The sequence below is a fragment of the Eumetopias jubatus genome, unplaced genomic scaffold (genome assembly GCF_037043125.1).
Source record: "Eumetopias jubatus isolate StellerSeaLion01/CBP00866 unplaced genomic scaffold, mEumJub1_p1.0 scaffold_16, whole genome shotgun sequence".
In the NCBI taxonomy this organism is placed as follows: Eukaryota; Metazoa; Chordata; class Mammalia; order Carnivora; family Otariidae; genus Eumetopias; species Eumetopias jubatus.
In genome coordinates, this window is record NW_028274822.1 from 17,285,710 (window position 1) to 17,299,585 (window position 13,876).

Here is a 13,876-nt window from a genome sequence, read left to right on the forward strand (position 1 = left end):
GAGTCTGGAAATTTGGCTGTGGCCTTGGGCGTGTGAGGAGAGCATGGCAGGCGGGGTATGACGTAGTGGGGAGAACGGGGGTTTTAGAGAGAGTCTTGGGTTCAAATCTTAGCTCGTGCCATTTACTCGTGACTCTCCCAGTGGCAGCCTTGCTTCTTCTTGTGTTACAGGCATTTGTCCGGCCCGTGGGATGGGTGACCGCGCATCCTGGTGTGCACGGGACGGTGCCATTTCATGTCTGCTGTTCTCATACCCATCAAGTTAGTCATTTGTCCTGGACGATTTCCCCCACTTAGAGAAGAAAATAATGGTCCTGCTATTTATGAAGGGATTTCTCTGGACTTCAAAAGCATTGCCCAAGTAAAGCAGATTCCGTGCTCCTGGTGGGCCATTGCAAATTCAGCATAATGCACACCCTGGTTTGAATGCTGGGTTCTCGACTTACCAGCTATGTGGTCAGGTGACTTAAAAAAATTTTTTTTTGAAGATTTTATTTATTTGATAGAGAGAGTGAGAGTGAGTGTGGGAGTGGGGGGGAGGGGCAGAATTGGAGGGAGACGAACAAGCAGACTCCTCACTAAGCATAGAGTCTCGATCCCACAACGCGAGATCATGACCCGAGCAGAAACCGAGAGCTGGAAGTCCAACAGACTGGGCCACCCAGGCGTCCCGGTCACGTGACTTTAAGTTCTGGAAGCCACTGCTTTACCGAATGGGGACACAGAGGGCTGTCTTGAGGATCCGCCCCCCCCCCGACCCCGTTAATCTGCATCCAGGCCCGGAAGCTCAGTATGTGCGTCATCAACACCGGTTTCCTTCCTCCCTCTTGCCTCAGCCTGACGCCAGGGTAGACAAATTTCATACCATTCTTTAGAACAGCTTTCTACCAAAACAAAGCAGAAACCTGCCCAAGAAGTTTCAAAAGCTAAGATAAGCTTAAGAGCATGATTATTTAAGACATCTTTTAAAAGCATCTTAACAGTTTCCGGGAACTCATTGTACATTTTGGTCCTCATTTTAAAAAGAAATCCAATCCCTTGGTTTTGTTCTCAGCTTTAATGTGACTTATCTGGCTTGGGACAACTGCCCGAGACCATTAGAAGAGCTGATGGCTGGAGCCCAGTGCAAAATGTTGTCTCTAAAGTGTTACTTATGGCCTTCTCTCCTAAGGAGTGGTCAGGAGGAGATGGGACAGAAGGGAGTTCTGAAGCATCTGAGAGCTTTAGAAGGGACACTAGATCATCTTGTCCATTGTTTTTTAAAAACTGTTCTTTCAAATTTTCCTAAGTCACAATTTTTTCCCCCAAAGAAACATTTCTTAGAAGCCCAGTTTAAAAAACTGATAAAAGGAGGACCCTCGATTGGAGTGTAAGGAGTGGTTGGGAGATCTCTTCGGAGGCCCCTGGGAACCCCGCCGCTCTGGATTGAGAACCAGCAACCATGTCCAGCCTTCTTACTTTCCCAAGCAGGAGGTGCAGGGAAAGGGGCAGGCTGCTTGCAAGCACGGCACGTTTGGAGCTGAGATTCAACTGAAGAGAATCTCCAGGGAAAGCTAGAGCTGCAACATGGAGCGCAAAGGGAAGAACCCTTAGAAAGGGTTCTGATTCGAAGGCAGCTCCAAGACAGGCTGAGGAGAGTCCAGGCGGGAAGGATTGCAAGCTGGGGAAGAGGCTGGGGAGCGCTGCAGATGCCCCAGGGCCTCTGCAGAGCAGGAGAGAGGATGGACAGCTAAGTGTCCATAATGCACTTTCTCTTTATTCTTAGCAAGCACCCCAGAGGGCTTAGCTCATCCCCGCTGGAAAGGGAGGAGCCTGGGGAATGGGCACGATCCTAAGAAGCAGTGTTCCGTGTAGGCAGCATTACACACGGTCTTTTAACCACATTAGAAAGAACACAAGGCACGAATGGGAGAAGCATGGAGGAGGCCAGTCTGACTTACTTTACTAATGATTAATAACGACAGTAATAATAAACAGGGGCACCTGGTGGGCTCAGTCTGAAGAGCATGTGACTCTTGATCTTGGGGTCGTGAGTTCGGGCCCCACGTTGGGTGTAGAGATTACTGAAGAAAATAAACTTAAAAAAATTTTTAATAATAAACAATACACTGTATTGTTTAAAGCAGCAAGAAAAAGATCTCCCAAATTTAGGACCCACCCTTTTCTGGCCAGCAGTGGTCAGAACCTTTGGCAGGAAGAGAAGCCATTGTGTCATTTAAAGAAAATACTCCCTTATGTCTCAATTTGCACCGTATGTTTGGCTGCTGGCCTCCCAGTAAGTGCGACCTGTCTTGTCCTCTTGTTGAGTGCAGGCAGAGGGTATGCGACTATTTTGAGGCCGGTTATTTACAATATTGTAAAATAAAATAGGAGCTGTCATGACTTATTTGTTTTGATGCCACTTTACCTGGTAGAATGATCCTTAAGACAGAAGTATGTCCTATTTCTCCTGGGAGCCAGCGATAGGAAGATGTCTGGAGATGCATCACCTGTCCCTCAGTACCCATGATCTTCCAGCAGTGGTGAGTGCGAAAACTTCAGCTTACAAAGCGTGGCCAATAGCACTGTTACAACATCTAATAACCCATTTTCTCAGCAGACCCAAGACACTGACCGGACAGTTGAATATTTTTCCCATTTGGAATTGCTTGGCCATTGAAAGCTCTTTGAAGGGGAAAAGGGAAAACGCCTAATTCTATAACTGGAGATTTAGAAATTTAACTGCACCAGATGAAAACCCTTGTAAACCATGTGTAGGGGAGCCGACCGGCAGGTGTCCCAGTAGGTCCGCAAACCTGTGCCCCTCCCAGCCAGCCATTGAATTTCTGGGGAGATGGCGTGATGGTGATTAGCCACCAGAGGGCACCAGAGCCAGTACGTTTTCCCTTTACAGTTAAAAAAAAAAAAAAAGCTCATTTTATGTTGCGGTCATTAAAGTAAAACATCGAAGAGTACGCTGAGCAGATTTCTTCCCAGTCAGTAAGCACTGGACGACATAGGTCTGATGTGAAGAGCACCAAAGGACACTCCTGAGGGTGACCAGCAGCCGGTATCTCAGATTTCTACACTTGAAAGAAAGAAGAAGCCACGAGATGCATGGCAATGTCCAGTGTCCCTGACATGGAAACCAAATTCAGGAGACCCTGGACAGAATGACAAATGGCTTGTTCCCTGCAGAAGGGCAAACATGAGGTGAGGGGGACCCAAATGTCAAGGCAGGAGCCTGGGAAGGACAACTGCCCTGGGAAAGCGGGCTCTGCTGGTGGTGGTGTGTGCAGCTCTTGTCCTACAAGGCTGGAGAAAGACGAGAGATTAAAACAGACTCCCACATTTAGTCAAGCTAAGCTCCAGAAAAAAGGCTCTATCCTCACTGCCAAGAGCAGCCCACAGTGGAGCCTCGTGTGCCCACGGGCAGGCACAAGTCTGAGACCCCACTGTACCTGGAGGGAAAGGGCAACACAAGCTGGAGGATGCAAAGAAATAGGATTTGTATTCAAGATACACAGCCCTACGGTAGGCTTGTGTGTGCGTGTGCGTGCGCATGGTGTGTGTGTGTGTACGCGCCCTGCGTGTGCGTGCGCATTGTGTGTGTGTGTACGCGCCCTGCGTGTGCGTGCGCATGGTGTGTGTGCGCGTGTGTACGTGCCCTGCGTGTGCGTGCGCATGGTGTGTGTGTGTACGCGCCCTGCGTGTGCGTGCGCATGGTGTGTGTGTGTACGCGCCCTGCGTGTGCGTGCGCATGGTGTGTGTGTGTGCGTGTGTACGCGCCCTGCGTGTGCGTGCGCATGGTGTGTGTGTGTACGCGCCCTGCGTGTGCGTGCGCATGGTGTGTGTGCGCGTGTGTACGCGCCCTGCGTGTGCGTGTGCATGGTGTGTGCGTGTGTACGCGCCCTGCGTGTGCGTGCTCATGGTGTGCGTGCGCATGGTGTGCGTGTGTACGCGCCCTGAGTGTGCGTGCACATGGTGTGTGTGTGTGTACGCACCCTGCGTGTGCGTGCCCATGGTGTGTGTGTGTGTGTATGCACCCTGCGTGTGCGTGCCCATGGTGTGTGTGTGTGTGTGTGTGTACGCACCCTGTGTGTGTACGCACCCTGCATGTGCGTGCACATGGTGTGTGTGTGTGTGTGTGTGTGTGTGTGTGTGTGTGTACGCACCCTGCGTGTGTGGTGACTCCAGGCAGACCATTAATGCATGAATCTGCCAGGAGGGGAGGAAACAAAGGGACCCGGGGTCAGAATTTCCTGACATCCTGTAAGTGCTTCTCACAGCAGGGCTGTGTCCCTGTAGAACCCACACATTCCAGCTGACTTGCCAATGCAGGCTTCAGAGGACAGTCTCTCAGGTCTAAGGGACCTGAGAAAGGCACCTTACCTAACTCTCCGCTTTCCCCCACGGCCCCTGTTGTCATCTGTCATGGAGGGCTGTCTGCATCCTGTTTTAATCTGATCAAGCCATCACGCAGTAGAGCTCGTTGGCCAGTGGCTGGTTTATTTGGCCAGTCTTGGCCATCAAGGAGGTCTGGAGGCCCATGAAGGGAACATTTACCTTTTTCACAATTTTGGCAAGGCTGGCACCAACAGCAATGTTGTTGGTGTGTTCAGAGTCTCCTGGATCCAAGAGTCAGCAAGGACATACCCCTCCTTGGAGTGGGAATAGCATGGCAGTCTCCTGGTCTTTGCCCAAAAGTCTTGCAAAGGACAGCTTATTGACGTGAGTAAAGTTGGAGCTGTGGGGTTCTTCCCCTTCCTCGGCACTACCCCCCAGCCTGGCCATCCCTGGGACTGGAGGGATCTGCAGCCAGGCTCCTTGTCATTTGCCATCCAACTTCAGAGGCAAGTCTGAACAGAAAGAACATCTGGAGAGGTTGATGGGTTTGAGATGGGCCCCTGCAGGATGGGCCCCTGGAAGACAGGAGGAGGGAAATGGAAGATGAAGAAGAACTGAGGGCCAAGAGGGTCAGGGTTCACAAGAGCCTGAGAGCATAGGGCTAGATGAAGACCAGACTGTCCAGAAAGAAGTTCTCAGTGTCTTCAGGAAGGTCCAAGCAAAGTGCGCTAGAGCCAGGTTACAGGGATGGAAGAGGGAACATGCCACAAAGATGCCACGGACTCCACAAGTTTGTCAGTAGAAGACATGAAAACGTCTAGAAGGTAGCTAGAAAAAGGAGTGGTGTGTGTGTGTGTGTGTGTGTGTGTGTGTGTGTGTGTGTCCCACAAAGAATGAGGGTCTCACTGTGGAGTGATGTTCCAGAGGAGCAGAAACCCTTCCCGAAAGATTTCAGAGCTTGTCACATAAAGAGGGCGCCTCAGTCAGCGCCGTCCCATCCTGAGCACACTAAAAATGTGGCGTCCACGACCACCCCATGCCCGGATGCTCTCTGATGGTGAAACCTTAATGGGAATGCTGATGCCCTTTTGTCTTAACTGCCTGGCCCTGTGCCCTAAAGGGGCTCCTCCCTCTGCAGCTAAAATCTGGGTTTGGGCGGGAGCTTTGGGAATCACAGCTCTGGGGCTGAGGACAGTGGATGACTCTCAGACTGCCTGTTTTAGAGCTGTGTGGTCTCCAGGATCCCCTCCTTGGCCCTCTGTGTCCTGACTTGAGTTTGTGTTTCAGATATTAAGGAGAGGACTATGTGCTGGCGAATCTGTGGGGACGGGACCCATGGTCACAAGAACGGGGACCATTGTAGATGCTCGGTTCTCCCTCACCTCCCCAGGGCCTCCCTCCTGCTCTCGCTTCCTCAGGGCTCACAGCACAGAGCCCCTCTTGGCTTGGGGAGGTTCCTTCAGCAGCAAGACAGCAGAAGCCATGCGAGTGTGCAGGGCTTCTAGAATGCCCTTGCCAGCAGAACCAGAGAACGAGGCTCGTGGGCTGCTTTTGGCCCTCCTGTCTTTACGATTCCGCTGTTTTCCAGCCTGCGCGGATGTTAGGGAAGAAAGTGCCAGGGCCGGTTTCCATGGAGGCTCCCCAGGCTTTTGCTCAAATTGGGGCCTGAGGGAGGAGCCGAGAGGAGGCGGAAGGGCAGAGAGTGGGCAGGCTGGGGCAGAGCGGGCTGTCAGCCAAGCGAAGGAGCTGGGGTGGCTTCTCAGGGACATGGAACTACTTGAGCAGCTGTGTGACCATGATGTGACTTACCCTAGGGGTGGTGTGGGGGACTGCCCAACATGGCAGGCAGCAAGGACAGCCCCCGGCAGGCTACAGCCGTAGTCTGGGTGAGGTGGTGGTGGCTGGACCAGGGTTCCCACGGTGCTTGTGGGGGTGGGGTGCAAAGGTCACCTCTCCAAAGGGAGGAAGGTCGTAGACAAGCTCAGAACGCAACTTGTGTAGAAAACACAGATACGGTTACGTTACAGCATCCTCACCGCAAAGAGCTCAGTGACTCTTACAGAAGCATTTTCAAAGGGATTGTGTGAAAACAAGATTCCTGTTGTCAAATAATCTTGGGAAACCCTGGGTTGAATAAGTGTAGGTGGTTTCTTTAGTGTGAAACTTCATATGGTGTTTAAAGAGCCGGTGGGTGATTTCAAGGCCCAGGGGCACAGGGAGAAAGATTATAGAGCATTAATTGCAGTACTTACACCACAGGATGATTTTTATTTCAAAGCATCTTGTGGGGCTCTTGCTCCTTGGAACATATTTCGGGAAATGCCGACCCACAGGAACAATTACATAGCGTGGCTCCTGAAGCCTTCCACAAATGTCCTCTGGCCTCATCCCTCCTCAGAACACCTGCTCTTGCTCGGAACGTCCTCTGAATCTTTGCCCATGCCCTTCCCTCTGCCACATAAACCCCAAGCCATCCTTCCTGGGTGAATCCTGTTCAGGACTCACCGTGCAGTGGGAAAAGCCCCATCTCTCAGGTTCCTGTAGCTGCTTATCACATAAAATGTAATTCTTTGTTTGTGTATCTGTCTTCCCTACAAGATGGCCAGCTTCTGGAAAAGGGTCATGTACCTTGTTAATCCTTTTAAATCCCCCCATCGTGTCTGCTGTCTAGCTGGTGCCTAATGAGCAAATGAAGCAATGGCGGGTATTGACGGAACTGTAGGAATTACCAGATGGTTCCAGAGTTGGGGACTGCCCTGAGTCCCTCCTTTTGTACATGTAGATAGCAATCTGTTCTATCTGTTCATAAATCCAGGCCTGGCTTTCTTGTACATGCACACCCCAAAACTAGAGGTTTATTTCAATTCCTCGCCCTGAATTCTGGGTCCTTGTAGCCAGTCTCTATAAATTAAAAGTTTCTTCAGAAAGGATATCGAACTAAAACTTCTGTTATAAGTAGCCTCTGGCTTGCTTCTAAAAGGAGTAACTAAAGTATGGGAATTCTCTATTGCTTTTTCTTGCCCTACGAAGTTTTAACGGGTCCCTTAGTAAGTCAGACAAATACCTTAATTCGTTCAACACAGCCAGATCTGGAAGTTTCTGCCACTTGGTTCCACCCACTTCCCCTCTCCAGGTGTGTTTGGAGGCAATCCATGGCACAGGGAAGCCATGATGAGCTGAGAGAGAGAGAGAGAGAGAGAGAAAGAGAGAGAAGCCGGCCATGCCATCAGCTGGCGATTTTTATATGAGTCTGATTACCAAGAAGTCAGCCTAGCATGGCTGCCAACGCGTAGTGAGTACTGAATAAATCTGTGCTGAGTCAGGACAGGATTGTGCAAATAGAGAGCTTCCTAGGATGTTATATGACACAACTTTCATGAACAAACCATATGCCTGTGTTCCAATTTAAATAGAAAAGTGTCTCCAAGATGCAGTAGGGCTGACTTGAAGTCATCACACTTCAGTTCATCTCTTGGCCCCTCCAGGTGGGGTTCCTGGACCAGTGGCATCAGCGTCCCCTCAGACCTCCTTAGAAATGCAGGATCCCGGACCCCACCCCGGACCTACTGAGCCCAAACCAGCATTTTAACAAGATCCCTGGGTAATTTGTATGCACCACTCCCATCCGAGGGGAAAGATATTTAAGAAAAGACCCCACTGGGTGATGTTTGGTGGAATGAATGGATGGTTCTACCTGAGGGAGGTCATGAGGGAGGATGGACAGATGAACATAAAGTGATGGGCTAGAAAATTATACTAATTTGAGGTTAAGGATAAAAAGATCCAGTTAGTAAAATTCCACAGAGCTAAGCTTTCTAAAAATGGAAATGTGTGAAAAAGTTCTACAAGGTTCTCTTTATTCCGTTGTATTAAATTCCTGGGGCCACCATAACGAACGGCCACAGACTAGTGCTTAAAACAACAGAAATATATTCCCTCGCATTCTGGAAGCCAGAAGTCCAAAGTCCAGGTAGGTGTCAGCAGAGTAGGTTCCTTCTGGAGCTTGTGAGGGAGGATGTGCCCCACGCCTCTCTCCTGGCTTCCCAAGCTGGTTGTCAATCCTTGGCCTTCCCAGGCTTGCACATGTCCTGCTCCAGTCTCTGCCTCTGTTGTCACGTGGTATTTCTCTGGTGTGCCTGTATGTTTTCTCCCCTTCTTGCATAGACACCAGGGTGTTGGGTTAAGGGGCCATCCTACTTCAGTGTGACCTCATTTTAATTACATCTATAATAACACTGTTTCCAAATAAGGCCATGTTCTGAGGTTCCGGGAAGGATATGCCTCTTGGAGGGGACACTATTCAACCTAGTACATCCGTCTAACAAGAACAAAAGAGGTGAGTGCAGTGGGGATCACGCTGGAGAGATGTCAGGCTACTTGAGATTCGTGGTCTCCTCTACTCCTGCTGGTGGAACATGGCACATGGGGCTTGCAAGGGGTACCAGAGGCGGGAGAACCTGTATTCCCCATTGCTTGGTGGTATAGGAGAGCTTTATGTCCTTTGAAACACTCTGGGTTAATTGATCTAGGAACACGAAGGATGTTGCCCTGTTTTCTCTTAAGGCATCGGCCATGGCTGTGATTTTGAGGGAATAGGGAGTCATGGCAGGAGCCCGGCATCCCTGACTGAGACCATAACTAAACTGAGAAAGGAGAAAGATTTTTAATTCGGCAGATGGTAGGTAGCCCAAAAGATCGATACGTGAGCTAGGTAAGGGATGGAAGTTCATTATTGCATGACATGCCAAGTGGAAGGTCCAAAATGAGACTCAGAGAGAAAGAGAAGTTCAGAAATGTGATCTGGAGACCCTCTGGGCTGAGGTGAGGCAGCTCTGAGGATGGGGCCGGTGTCCATTTTATCCTTGACCTTTACTGAAGAGCCTCCCCTGGACAGGGATGTTGGGAATCAGGTAGTGTCCTGGGAGAGATCACAGTCTGTGTAGAGATGTGAGGCATCCCCTGAATTCTGAGAAGTGGATGTAGTTCTCCTAAAGATTCAGGGGAGACGTTGGAGATATTTCTTCTCGTGGTGGGGCTAGGGCCAGGGAGGGCTCCACAGAAAGGCACTTGAGCTGGTGGCTGAGAAAGGGGCTCCTAGACCAAGCAAAGCAGCCTTCCCTCTAAGGCCTCACCAGGCCCATGGCCGCCTATGGTAAAAATCAGCCCCAGTCCCTGCTGCCCTACTTTGGCTTTCCAAGAGGAGTCTAAAGAAAGAGGGACATAGAGGAGAGAAGGGGCCAGATTTCTGGGAACAGGCCTGGGCTCCCCAGGGCCAGTCAGGAGGGCAGACCCTGCTGCAGAGACTAGATGTTGTCCGAATGTTTAAAAGCCTCAAGGCAGCCTGAGGCAGGTGACCACGACTTCTTTCCAGACAGGGAAGCTGCCCCTGCCCATGACCTTCCTAGTTTGTGTGAGGAGCGAGGCCTCCCTCCAGCAGAAGGATGGGCTCGGGCTCTCCAGCATGTCTGCCAAGCACAGGCTGAGGCTGCCTCGAATCCTGCCTGCATCCTACCCGCATCCTGCCGGGGAGCGCTCCGGCACCAGAGGGACGCAGTGGGCCTGACATTTCCGCCTTTCTCACGGTGTCCTACAGAAGATAAGACGTATAGATGACGTGGTTGGCAGTGGAATTTTTTCTGCCCTGCTGGATTCTACTCCTGTCTCCAGCTGACTTTTCCTTCAATGAGGGAGCTTGGCTTTTAGGAACCGAGTCATTTTTCACAAGCAAATGGACTGTGGGTTCCCCGGGGGGGCAGAGCGTTCCCTTGCAGGGAGGAGGAGGAGGGAGCAGGCTGGATCTGTAACAGATTCGTCAAGTTAGAGCTGCTGCCTGATGCTCTGGCCCCACGGATGAAAGGAACCTTTCATCACAGCTTCAAACCCAGCTCGGATTTCATAGGGAAAAGCATACAGTCCTGGTCCCCATTCATTCCAGGTTTGTTCAACTTTGTGGTTTCTACCAGCCAGTGAAAGAGACCGGATTTCTTGTTTGTCCTATTAATCAGATGTGCTCAGAGCTCTTTCCCACCCAGCAGGGCTGGTTTCGTGGGCATGCTATCTGTGTGGTCCGCTGAGACCTGTGCTCAGAAGGACCCTGGGCTTCATTGAACGCGGGCTCGACTGTTGTTGTCTCAAAAGTCTTCATAATTTTTGAACATGGTGCTCATGGTTTCCTTTTGTACGGGGCCCTACAAATTATGCTGACTGTTCCTTATGCCAGGCTCACCCCTGCTCCCCCATTTACCTCCCTCACTCTTCAATCCTGGCTTGAGCATCCCTTTCACAGGATGGAATGTTATAATATTGATCATTAAATAACTTGGTCAACACTAACTGAATCTGTACAGCATGTCAGGCACTGAGCTAGGTGGTCTGTGTGGATTTTCTCATTTCATCCTCTCAACAACCTGTCAAACAGCTTTCTTGGTGGGTGGGGAGATTGGGGGCCTGGAAACCTGTCCCCTCAAGGAGGACACTAACCTTCTGTGATTGGGATGTGAAAGAAGTCATTTACAGTTTGACTATTAAATGTCCCAACTCAAAGGAGCAACCCTTGAGACTACTCCAAGCCAGGTCAGCGCGGTCCCTTCTAGAGCCCACCAATGACAAAGGCCGATATTCTTTTCCTGCTGGGGAGCGGGTGGGGTGACACAGGACAGAGCTGAGCTGCATCCTAATCTTGGCTCTTGTACCAACTTGCTTAGTTTTCTTGGCTGGTGCCAGAATCTCTGGGCCTAAATTCCTTTAACCATAAATCAAAAGGTCTAAATAATTTCTTCCAGCCCCAAAGTTGTAGAATTTCTTATTTGGAACCTCTGGGTGGGATGGGGTAGCTTTCAGACCACCAAGAGATCTAATTTTTATCAAGTTGGTCCGGCACTAGTCACTATGAAAGGAAAAGAGCAATAACATGCTGTTTTATTGGAACCATAAGCATCTAGAAGACTTGTGTAATCCCAGGCCTTGGGTCTGTACTCTGCATGCCAGTGGGTCTTTGCCTTTGCTCACTGCCACAGGGTTTGTTTCTCCTGTCAATAGTTGGGACAAACATTTGGACCTTCTTGTCTAGAGTGGGAATCAGTATATTTTCCATGTACCATTAGCCTCCCCTGTTAAAGCTGGTGAAGTGTCCTGTTTTTAAAAAAGTCTGTGTCCTTCTACCCAAACTCACAGGTACAAAGGATTTAAAGGCAACTGCTCCATGACCTTCATCGACCAGTTCAAAGCACTACACCAGTGTAACAAGTATTGTAAAATGCTGGGGCTGAGATCACTCCAAAACATCAGCCAGAGACAGAAGGATCCACGTGTCAGTAAAAGCAAAAGCAAAACTCAGCCCAACCCCACAACCGTCAAGATGGCGCCCGGGCCCCCCTCGGCAGGAAGGAAGACCTCGCGTCCCCTATGAACTGATGGCCGCCAGCTGGCAGCAGCCAGCCTTGTGGGCGGAAGTCTGAGGACACTCAAGAGAGAACGTGTAGCCTGTGTCACGCACAGCGGTGTGACCGTCCCGTTTCCCGCTGCCCTAGCGCCACCTTGCTTCCAAACGCATCACCTGCTGGCATCCCTGAAACGACTTCCGGGCAGGATTAGTGACCAGACGTGGGGAGAGACAGAATCAGCTGTCACTCCCAGAAGACAGTCCATCTTTGTGCCCACCGTTAGCATGTTTACCAACTTCACGTTCTTTGTCTATTTGTATGTTTGCACGTGGTTGTGTTGTCAAGGACTTGGTGCTGAGCAGGGTCTGTCCACAGCCCAAACCCTCCCGGCCCCCTCTTCCTAACCTGGGGGTTTCTAGATGCGCCCAGCTGCTCTATACACAGAAAACATGAATTCTTCCATTGGGTCAAGTCATCAGGCTAGTGTTGAATGTTCTGTTATTGCCAGAGGTGGCTTCTAACACACAAGGCCGTTTCCTTCATTCTTTACACATCCGGCTAGCATTCTGTGTTTAATTAAATTCATATTTGAACAAAAAGTGTGAGATGCATAGATTGGCACAGACACTTGCTCTTTAGAATCTGTGCTGTATTCTGCCTTCCCCCAGGATTAATACTTTGGTGATCTCCTACTCAGCTTACTGGAGCACGACATCGATGCATCTGTGTTTTCTCCCCATTCCTACATCCCAGCGAAGGTTCCATCAGGCTCCGCTCTCTAAAGCCAGGGCCGACCCCGCCGTAGGACACGGGAAGATGGTGCAGAGCCTGGCTGGGGCACCCCAGCTCACGGGGACCCCCACCGCTCCCCACAGCCCACAGTGTCTCCTTCCCGGCCAGTGGGGGGGCGGGGGTCCCACACGGGTATAGGGCAGAATGGTAGCAGCCGTTCACATCAGGCAAGAAGAAAGGACAGAAAGACAGCTCGGGGATGGTTGTATACACCCCAGAGTGGGAGAGAATGTCTGCCCGCCCCACTGGTTTGTTGTGGTGGTTGTCAAATTAACAGACTAGTTTTGAGAGCAGTTTGGGGCTTACAGAAAAATGAGTGGCAAGTACAGAGGGTCCCCATGTGCTCCCTCACCCCCACCCCGCTGTTTACCCCTATTACTGTCATCATGCATCTGTGTGACACGTTTATCACACTCGAGCAAATGTACATTGTGATTCATTAGAGTCCATAGTTTACATGGGGCTCACTCTTCCTGCTGTGCCTTCCCTGGGTTCAACACACATGTAATGATGTGAATCCACCATGACAGTATCATACAGAGTGGTTTCTCTGCCCTACCGATCTCCTGTGCCCCCCAATTCATCTTTCCTCCCCCCACCAACTCCTTGTAGTCACTGGTCTTTGACTGTCTCTGCAGTTTTGTGTTTTCCAGAATGTCATATACAGTAGTTGGAATTCCACAGCATGCAGCCTTCTTGAATGGTTTTTGAAGATGATTTTAACTACTCCCTGACCGTATCATTAGGTCACCTCTGAGCAGTGTGAGCAACGCTTCTCAAGTTGAAGGTGCACACGGGTCACCCAGGATCTTGTGAAAAGGCAGGTTCTCGTTCGGCACATGTGGGGTGGGGCCTGAGATTCTGCATTTCTAGCACACTCCCAGGGGCTCTCCATGCCAGCCAGGGACCACACGTAGAGATGGTGTCTGCACCACAGGGGCCTGGAGGAGCACCATCTACTTCTCCGTGGGGATGCGTGAAACCACAGGAGGCGATTGCTCGAGGCCGTGGGAGCACCCGATGGGTCTGAGCGGCCTCCCTTGAGGGGCAGCCGGCTTCCACAGAAGATGCCTGGCTTCTGCTCTAAAATACCGTTCTCCTTGGGCACCAGCTTTGGGTTAAAAAAAGAACATACATGGGATTTTTGTTTTGAAAAAGGATTTGGAGAAATCCCTTTAGCCAGTCACATCTCATCTTTTCAGAAAATCTGCCATCTCCAGCCATCCTCCTGAGGTGATTCCCTGGCTACAGATCAAAATGCTCATTTTTCGATGAGGCAGCCTGCAGTCTTCTTTCCCCATAGAGATCCTACAGATGTATTTAGCCGCAGAGTTCTAGAAAGTTCCACAATAGCAAGGGGATCGTGGATGCTTAGAT

At 50.5% G+C, this 13,876-nt stretch overlaps 1 protein-coding gene across 1 annotated transcript in view; it reads left to right on the forward strand.

Annotated features, from left to right (window-relative positions):
• ALPK2 (alpha kinase 2) overlaps positions 1-12,306 on the forward strand; it is a 103,009-nt gene extending 90,703 nt beyond the window's left edge. Inside the window, 1 exon segment of the mRNA XM_028102970.2 lies at positions 11,499-12,306. Within this exon segment, the coding sequence (XP_027958771.2) occupies positions 11,499-11,733 (235 nt within the window). The 3' untranslated portion in view covers positions 11,734-12,306.
• The last annotated feature ends 1,570 nt before the right edge of the window (positions 12,307-13,876 follow it).